Here is a 9,344-nt window from a genome sequence, read left to right as displayed (position 1 = left end):
CAAGTGAGTTCCATGAGCCTAAGTTCAGTTAGGAGTGTCCACCAAGATGATGAAAAGAGGAATGCCAACGCCCAAGCAAGGCAAAATACATAAAGTTGCCAAGATGTCAAAACTTGCTTGATCAATGCACGATACCAATGGAAATGATCAGCGTCCCGTCCTTCGTTGACCATCCGCTCTATACATCGCTGCCTCTCCTGTTCAGACATTCACCATACTCTCTTAGCTTTTGGTTCGTCTGTTCAATGAAGTGTCAGGTCAAGCGAATAGTACGGTACAAATTTCTGTCTTACCAGAGCAGATGGCAAGACCAAGAACGACCACGGGGACACTGATAAAAAAGTCGAGGATGAACAGCCATCGCCACGCAGCTAAAGCCAGACGACCATTCATGTTCCTATATCTGAGATATGTTAGTCTGTAGTCGTCAGGTGAAGTGAGGCTTACAGTCCAGCTTGGATATATCCAGACAGCATCTGTTCGCCCACCGATGAGAACCAGAAGAGAGTAGTCCGCCTACTGATCTCCGACTTGCGATACCAACTCCCGATCTGTCGAGGTTCTGAGTAAGCATTTTCGTTTTGGATGTTCAATTGCCATACAATGTACAGTGATCCAGGCATAGCACCCGACTCGTAAAGACCAGTGAAGAACCTAGATTTAGACATAAGTGACCCTCCTACGATATCTATAACACTGGATCTTACCGCAGGATATATAGACTCTTAACAGTCTCAGCCCTGTGCATTCCCAGTACAAGCAGTGACCAAGCCATTGTGCAGGCAGGGAGCCACCAGCGAGGCTTGATAAAGGTGAGCATCATTGTTGTAAATGGTGCCCCAATGATAATGCTGATATTGAAATACGTCGTCAGGCAGTTGAGTTCGTTTCCATCTAGAGAAAGCTATTAGCCTCTAAATATCAGCGAGATTGCGGTGGTGTGTAACTGACGAAGATTCGAATCCTCTTTCATTCCAGATACATAAGCATTTGTGATATTCGTTTGATCCAGAGACTTGACGAAGAAAGTCTTTTATAATGTTTGTTAGTAATAGCTCGTTAATCTATAAGTGGCTTTGCCTTACCAAGCACGTGTAAGCCAGAATTGCGGCATCCAACTTAAAGATTACACACTTCTCTTCTTTGCTAGTCCTTGGCTCATGCCAATGCCACCATTGACGGGCCGGCTTCGGTTCTCGAACCGCCAAGGGCCCGGTCGTCATAACACGCTGTTCAGAGTCTGACTGATTTTTATGGTTCGCCATGGTATAAAATTCAAGCAGTTCTGTCACTGAGACTTTCAGTAGAGTAAATGTAAGCTTAGTGAGTCGATTGATGCAATGAAGAACTGCTCTGAATTCTATCTACAGCATGATCGCGATATTTAAGCCTCTTGATGCATCTCGACTCTTTCCCTTGTTTACTCATGAGTACCTTGATAGGAGTTCACGATGTTGTTTATCCTGCGATGCTGCCCGACGGTGTAAAGCTTCAATTGAGAGATGAGCAAGTATTCGGCACTGGAAGCCGAAGAAACAGCCTCGTTGCCAAGAATTTCCTAGTTTATATCCGGGCTTGATCGTCTGGACCATTCGCACTAAACCAGACGTGGGCAAAGCGGCGGCCGCAGGTCTCCACTATCATCAGCTCTCATGTTGGAGCTGAAGACTCTCCTTCGACAACTCGATTTCTAATGCTTTCAGATATTGTCTCTCGAGACCGGAGACGGTGATAGCGGCGGCCGAACACAAATCTCTCATCTCGCTGAGCGTTTAAATCACGCGCAGACCATGAGTTCACCACAACGAGCATCCCGGGTTTGCCGGATATGCAAAGCAAAGAAGAAAGCGTGCGGCAAAGAGCTACCAACCTGTTCCTACTGCTTCAAACGCGGTTTCGACTGCATATACGACACCGAGAGCGATACACCGCCAATGAATGACGATGTAGCAGAAGTGTTCAAGCCCTGGTCTCTTACATTATTCCCCATGGCTATTTCCACTGCCACTCTAGACAGCACGATGGCTTATCATATGCACTACCTATACAGAGTAGTCGGCCAATCTCCACTTCAAGCCGGAAAACGCTTTCTTGACAACTTTCAGAAGTGGTTGCCCATCATAGCCCCACGGCACCTGTATGAGCACATTGAGTTAAGCGAGCGAGGACTTCCAGGGGCTGACATTTCAGTTCTGCTGCTCGCGATATGTCTTGTCACTCTAAGGTCTGGTGGAGTCTTGGATGATCCTTTATTCCACCATTCAGCAGTACATGTGACAGTGAAAACACTGTACGCTCAAGTTCAGGCTATGATGCAAGCCAGCGTTGCTCTGATTCAGACCGGCATTATCTTATCGGCTTATGAGTATGCTAGTGGCCAGATTGACTCAGCTTACATCTCTATTGCTGCATGCATTAGAATGGCACAGGTTGCTGGTGTCGACACTGCTTGTAAGAAGCTCACTGCAGTTCAAGAAGAGACTAGACTACAAGCTACGTCAGAGTGGAACTTGTGGTGGTCCAACATTGTCCTGGAAAGGTATACTATCTTTCAATTAACCTAGATCTTTGAAAGAAATTGTGCTTATACATCATAGGTTTATCTTGCTGGAGCACAGTAGTAACGGACGTCCAGACCCCATAGCAGTCTGCCCCAGCTCTGACGTACCTTTGCCTTCTGACACGGAGTCCAACGGTGAATATATCCCAACGTATTGCACCATGTCTTCTTCCACTATTCAGAACTCTTCCAGTTTGAGTAGTTTCGGCCGACAAGCCCAAGCTATCTATATGCTTGACCACTGCTTGCATGAGACGGACGAAGCAGTCTAAGCAAAGCGACTCTGAGTCACAGCTCTTAGAAACTGCAACTACTGGATAAAGAATTGCAAGAGCGGATGTCTGTCTTCATGGCACAGACACCGCATGAGCCTGGTTTGCGGTGCGGAACTATCGCAACTGTGGTAAGGTATGAACATTCTCATTAGGCACAAACTTTCCTCTAACTCCATAATAGGTCCTTATACATTTTACACGAGAAGATCTTGTCGATAGCTGGCTCGTTATCTGCAGACGCTGACAGGGATGGATGGGTGAACAGCTCTGAAGCCGCGTTGGAGACGATTACCAAGATCATGGTTGACGTCGCGAAGCATCACTTGGACTATATTGCTCGCTCTGATGTTGAAAGCTTGGCCTTTTGTTGTGCATGTAACCTTCGGGTGGCTATAAGATATACTGAAGATCGCTGTAAACATAGCTTTGTCTGTAAAAGTCTGTTGGATGGTCTTGGTTATCTCAAAGCACTCGAAACGATGTTCAATCAGCGATGGAAATTGAAATAACGGTTATACCATAGTTTTTGAGTGCCTACATTTGCCAAGTGTCTATTGCCTTCATGACAGTATGATATACAGATCCCGATGCATTGAGACAAGGCTTGATCTATCATATTAGTAGATTGGAGAAGCCACGATTGCTGACCAATACGCATTGACATACGATTTTGAGGCCCCCTACTGCTGCCTAATTGCACAGCCTCTGCAAATATGATGGAAATTACATTTCCACCTTTGATTCTCTCGATTCTTTACCAATTGCGGCTGATAGAAGAATGAAGGCTTATATGGAGCGATCCCCACTAAGACACCGTGTTGACCTCGGGCCCCGTACAAACCTAGCAAACAATGTCGCATATCAATCAATTGGGCGCGGGCGAACATCCTCAGTCGGGTAGCGACCTGCATGAGCCGCTTCGTAACATTGGAGAACGCTATGGAAATCCCAGCATCGTGAAGCGGCTGATTCATATCCAGGCGGCCAACGTTCCACAGCAGAAGTCCTTGAAATTTCTGAGAATCTCAAATGCCTATATTTCACTGATCGGGACCACGCCAAGCCGTCAACGCAACCAACTTTAGGACTAGACACAATCAATGCCTTTACCCAAAGAAAGTATGTGGCTCTATCATACACTTGGAAGCCATCCCCGGAAGAAGCCGGTGTCCCTCATGGTGGGTACTTGATTGAAGAGCTTCGGTCTGGCATCGTGGAACCGTCGTCTGTGAGAGACGTCGTTTTCAGCAGAATCAAGCGATACATGGATCACGTCAACTGCAAGTACCTTTGGATCGACAAGCACTGCATTGTTCAGGAGGAGGGCGAAGAGAAGGAGATAGGTATGCAGGCGATGGACCGAGTCTATAGCCTTAGCAAACACCCAGCCGCGTTGCTATCGTTGACAATCAGTACCACGGAACAACTCCAATTACTGGTAGAAATCCTTTCTGGGACATTTGTAACGAAACGAGGGAGCAGTTACTTGTTGTCTTCAAGTGAAAGAGCTCTCGACGCACTTCAACTTCTCCGTTATATCACCTCTGATTTATGGTTCACCAGAGGTTGGACTTATCAAGAGAACTACCGTGCCAATATGAAGATGACTCTCCTCATTGCGAATTCCTCAGGGCTCAGTCATGAAAAGCCTGTTCGACACTTTGGTTCTTTGGACGGAGAACTCTTGATCAGTTCCGCGAGCCTTTACGAGCAAGCAACAAAGCTTTGCCTAGCATACTCGAACCAACAACCACCACCTCCGCATCTAGATAGCATCCTCTCGAGAGCCAAGCGATACACAATTTTACTCGCCAACGAGGAGGATTCCGCACCAGTGTCAATGTCTCCCAGCATCATCGAAGACATTGCGAGTCGTAACCTTGATAGGGAGTGGGACAGACTAGCTATCATCGCCAACTGCTGTCAGTACGCGAATCGTTTGAACAGTGCACAGCTTCAGGCCGACAAAAATAGTCTTAGCCTATCCATCCTTACACTTGTTCTTATGAATGGGGAGATCTTGTCAAATCATCCTCGAGACAAGCTCGACGTGAAAACAATGACTATCACCGAGTTCTTGCATAAGCATTTCTTTAACGGGCTACAGTCTCCATGGAAAAAAGCCAAACTGACCTTTAACAAGAGTTGTCGTTTTGCCAATGTCATTTTGACAGAAGAGGGTGTACAGACTGAGGGCTACATATGGCGGCTTGATGACGAGATCTCCACGGCTAGCTTTTACAGATACATGCAGCCTCACGGAAAGAAGAGATACCGACAGCCGGCGAAGCGACCACTTGAATGGCTAGCAGGTGAACTGGCATCCGAATACCGAGTTCTTTCAGACAGACTGGACGAAATCCTCGACCTTGAAGTGCCGTCATCAGCTGCAGAAGAATGGCTGCTCAGTATGGTCGATAAAGTCGAAGAAGCTATACTGCGAGGGAAACTGCTCTGCACTGCAACTTTACTCGGTCCTGGTCCTTTAGGCGTTGCTGTCTTTGTCCAGCCAGAAGACTCTGACGACGAAAGCAGCGGGACTGGCTCTGAAATGAGTCTTGATCGTGATCAAGATCGTCACGTTTTCACCTCTTTTCAGCGTGCGCAGACTGACCGTGGAGGTTTTGACCTCAATGACCTAGACAAACATGTCTCGTTGGAGGTCGACTACGATGCTGGGAATAGTGACATACTACTCCCTCAGTTGTACACAAAGCGCTGGATTCACGGATTGTGTTTCTACCATGGCTGCACGCCGCAAAAGGTCGTATTTCCGTGGCCATCTTCGTTGGAGGAGCTATAATTGTCACAAGAATATGTAGGCAATTGAAGCTTGTTACTGGCTCATTTATGAGAGTCGATCTTCGACTAATGGCCATTATGGTTTTAGGCTACTTAGAGTTAATCAATAGCGCCTTTAGTGCATTCAGGGTAATTACCACCATCAGTCAACCACTGCAATTCACTGGCCTAGATCGCCGCCACAATCGATAGCCTCAACTAGATCTACACACTAACAAGACCAGCCCTAAGCCAAATAAACAAAAGGGGCATTTTTCGTATAAAGGATCGGAAAGAGAAATGTTATTCTTCCCCTTGATCTCTATTTACTCACCCTCTGTCGCTCATTCCAGACTTAACCTCGTCATTCGTTATCATGATTTCGCACAACCTTCTTTCTGGGACTGTTGTCCTGCTGGTGGCTACTTTAGCTAACGCTGGCCCATGTCGTCCGTCGTCGATTATTTCCTCATCGACCTACATCGCATCTGTTAGTGAGACTGCGACCAGTTCCTTCGAGAGCGAGAGCGCGACATCCACTGCTTCTGTCGATGCGACCGAGACTACTACCACCGCGACCGAGAGCAAGTCCGAGAGCGAGACTGGAACTACCATCACTGTAGAAACAACCCCCTCCGTCTCTTCAGTCGGAACCACCACCACAGCTCTCGTCGACACAACCACTACCACGGTAGCTATCACCACCGCTGAGACCACCACCGAAGCTACAACCACCACTGCCGCAGCTACCACGACCACCGAAGGCCCTGAAGCCGTCCAATCCATCTATATGCTCGGCCACAGTACTACCAACCCTGCCCTCGCAGACACGGCCGGCACAGGCTTCGCTTCTCTTAGTGACACCTCAATTCCCGACGTAGAATTCATCGACTTCACGATCGCGGGCGCCGCCGGGGACCTCATCTTCACCCTGGGCGAACGCAGCGGCAAAGTGAAGATCGGTAACGGCGCCAACGTTGGAAAGCTTGTGGGATATTTTCCTTCGTCCGACTACAGCTTGGTGATTACTGCTGAGACTGCGCTGGCCGAGGACAACGGGGTTTCGCCCTTGGATTGCGATATTGTCTCTCCAAATGGACACCCGCAGCTTCAGTGTCAATACGGCGATCTGGGGATTGCAGACTTTTGGACTTGTGATGGACACTGGACCCTGGTGAAACCTGGTTTTGACTTCACCAGCAAGTGTGTCCGTGCTGCTACATCCTACAGGCTGGACTACATTGAGGTGGATTACGTCCAGTAAAACACCGACACCTCCAACATATCATATGCATATATATATATACCTTTTTCTTCTTCTTCTAGGTGTCGTGGTGTAAGTAGGTACCTTAGGGTTTAGATATTGAACTCCATTTAATATCTCACGTTCACGTGAATGCGAAAGCCCGTGAGAGTTCAAAAGCCTGTATCCCCTGAGAACTCCAGCAGCCACGTCAAAGAAACAGGCTTTGGCGACTGCTACGTGATCCCAAGATGAAGTTCTATGTCCTAATACTTATTCCTCTGCTCCACCAGCAACCTAAAGGTAGATTGTGAATGTGTGACTCCTAAGCCGACCTTCGAGGCTATTGAGATTTTATTTACGCGTTTAGGGCATATAGAAATCAACATACTTCCTCATTCCGACATGCTAGCACTCAATACCGGGAGTAAGGAAGTTATTAGATGGATAGAAAACGGTAAAGAAATTCCAAGTCCTTCGTGCAGCAGCGGATAGAGGTGACAGGGTATCATACGATGTCCCCTGCCGTCGGAACATCGTAATTGCGTCCTTCCAGCCCCTCATACCCGTCCTGTCAGCGTACTAGCATTTAGTCCTCGACAAGACCATGCCACCATGGAGAACACAAGAATAAGTCCTTTTACCAAGCGAACGCGAACCAATGTGAAACAGTCAAAGTTTGGCTGTCTTACTTGCAAGTACGAACCCTTTCTCAAGACGGAGGTAGGGCGAAAGCTGACATGCCAAGGAAACGAAGAGTCAAATGCGATGAGACTAAACCATCCTGTCGACGCTGCCTCTTCTCCAAGGTTTCATGCCTTGGATACCCCATTGGCGCGCCAGCAGGTCCCTCGCTAAGGGCAGCAGAAGCGGCACTTCTATCTATCCGCAGTCCCTCGCGCAGCCCGACCTCTTCTCTAGATCGCTATTCCTATCTTACCTGCACAGTTCTCAGTCAAGGGCCACGTCGCGCAAAAAGTGACTCTGAGATTTCATTCTGGAGCTATGCTGTCCCCCAGATGATCCACACAATACCAGCTGTGCAAGCTGCTGCGGCTGCATTCGGCGCTTCGTACAATGAGCATATGCTCAGATCTCGGGAAGAAATGGCAACAACACGACATTACCATCAAGCGCTGAGGCTAGTGCAAAATGAGGTTTTAGATCTTCGGAATGGTGCTTTGCCCTGTATGCTCGCATGCCTACTCATGGCCTTCACTGAAACTCTGCAGCAGCGAAGTGACAGGGGATACATGCATCTTCAAGGCGCTTTGGCAGTGATGGGCGCCCGAGGGAACAATGGCGCGAAGCCTTCGATTGATGATGATGGACTAGCGATTTTATTCGAGAAGCTCAATCTCCATTCGGTGACCTATGCTACGAGTCTAGACATACCGTTGACTGGTGAATCCAACAGACTAAGCATGGCTTTAATGTCTCCAGATCGAGCATTGTACTCCATACTACACGCCAGCTACCGTTTTATCTCATCAGCATTCCCTTGCAAATACGCTCACCCTGCTCAAATTCCGTCCGATCTGTTGATTGAGCAGGGGAGATGTCGTGGGAACCTGCAACAGTGGTTATCATCCAACCAACTAAACCCCCAATACAGCGTCTTGGACCCGCGGAACGAACAAATACTTGTCCTTCGGATGCAGTGCTACACCGCACTCATATACGTCTCCAACGCTCTCCAACCTTTCGAAACAGCATATGACAACTACGCTCTCGAGTTCCAAGAGATCATCGCATCGGCCAAAGCAGTTCTCGACATCAGATCGAGCGACAAGTCTTCAAATCCCTTGCCGCTATTTACACCAGAGATGGGTATCATCCAGCCTCTCTTTTTCGCGACGCTCAAGTACAGGAACTCCTTCTGGCGAAAAAAAGGATTGGATCTGCTTCGGAAGAGTGGAAGAGAAGGTCCATGGTGCGGAGCCATCGAAGCCCAGATACTTGAGGTCGTGATCGCAGCTGAAGAGAACACATTGAACAACTTGTCATCCACCCTCAACGAAATGCAAGGAAGCATGCAATCTATAGATGTTCCTGGGCATCAGAGGGTTCATCTATGTCTAGTACAAGATTACCTTGACAGACGATACGAAAGCATCACTCTCGACAAAGGCGCAGGAAGTCCAGCTCGCTTCGCAAAAGTGCAGCTATGCAAGTGTCGAGATTTAGAAGGTATGCTAAGCGATGAGACTAGAGGTCCACGAAAGAACTTTTGGGCGGATGAGAGATATTGGGATACATGGCATAAGAATGTACCTCTACCAGAATAGCCCTGTTCGAGAAAGACGAGCCAGCATGAAGCCGTAATGCAATCTTGGTCTTGTGGGCTGTGTCATTGGTTGTTACATCCCTGTAGAGAAAGGGACGCTAGATCCTTCGCAAGTGGGCCAGCTCGGTCTTTTCAGGGGCTGTGCTCAGTGAACCCAACCGAACGGAATTCCAACAGACAAACGCATCTACACAAAAC

At 48.0% G+C, this 9,344-nt stretch overlaps 4 protein-coding genes across 4 annotated transcripts in view; 3 read left to right on the top strand and 1 right to left on the bottom strand.

The window, feature by feature from the left end:
• Positions 1–823, bottom strand: part of FTJAE_9103 (pantothenate transporter liz1) — a gene marked incomplete at both ends in the record, with an annotated part of 1,712 nt that extends 889 nt beyond the window's left edge. Inside the window, 4 exons of the mRNA XM_037355990.1 lie at positions 219–238; positions 294–403; positions 448–654; positions 708–823. Of these exons, the coding sequence (XP_037203858.1) occupies positions 219–238; positions 294–403; positions 448–654; positions 708–823 (453 nt within the window). The remainder of the gene's footprint in view (positions 1–218; positions 239–293; positions 404–447; positions 655–707) is intronic.
• A 967-nt stretch (positions 824–1,790) lies between these two features.
• Positions 1,791–5,638, top strand: FTJAE_9102 (uncharacterized protein; the record flags this gene model as incomplete). Its single annotated transcript, XM_037355989.1, has 7 exons — positions 1,791–2,539; positions 2,598–2,758; positions 2,884–2,968; positions 3,017–3,210; positions 3,384–3,403; positions 3,788–4,178; positions 4,278–5,638. The coding sequence occupies 7 exons, from the start codon at positions 1,791–1,793 to the stop codon at positions 5,636–5,638; spliced, it is 2,961 nt and encodes a 986-aa protein (XP_037203857.1).
• Positions 5,639–5,992: 354 nt separating this feature from the next.
• FTJAE_9101 (uncharacterized protein) lies at positions 5,993–6,880 on the top strand (the record flags this gene model as incomplete). The annotated part of the gene is made up of 1 exon (XM_037355988.1): positions 5,993–6,880. One exon carries the CDS (start codon positions 5,993–5,995, stop codon positions 6,878–6,880), a length of 888 nt encoding a protein of 295 aa, XP_037203856.1.
• Positions 6,881–7,599: 719 nt separating this feature from the next.
• Positions 7,600–9,147, top strand: FTJAE_9100 (transcriptional regulatory moc3; the record flags this gene model as incomplete). The annotated part of the gene is made up of 1 exon (XM_037355987.1): positions 7,600–9,147. The coding sequence occupies one exon, from the start codon at positions 7,600–7,602 to the stop codon at positions 9,145–9,147; it is 1,548 nt and encodes a 515-aa protein (XP_037203855.1).
• Positions 9,148–9,344: the final 197 nt, after the last annotated feature.

Source organism: Fusarium tjaetaba (genome assembly GCF_013396195.1).
Source record: "Fusarium tjaetaba strain NRRL 66243 chromosome Unknown NRRL66243_c0000203, whole genome shotgun sequence".
In the NCBI taxonomy this organism is placed as follows: domain Eukaryota; kingdom Fungi; phylum Ascomycota; class Sordariomycetes; order Hypocreales; family Nectriaceae; genus Fusarium; species Fusarium tjaetaba.
This window is presented reverse-complemented; position numbering and strand designations above follow the sequence as displayed.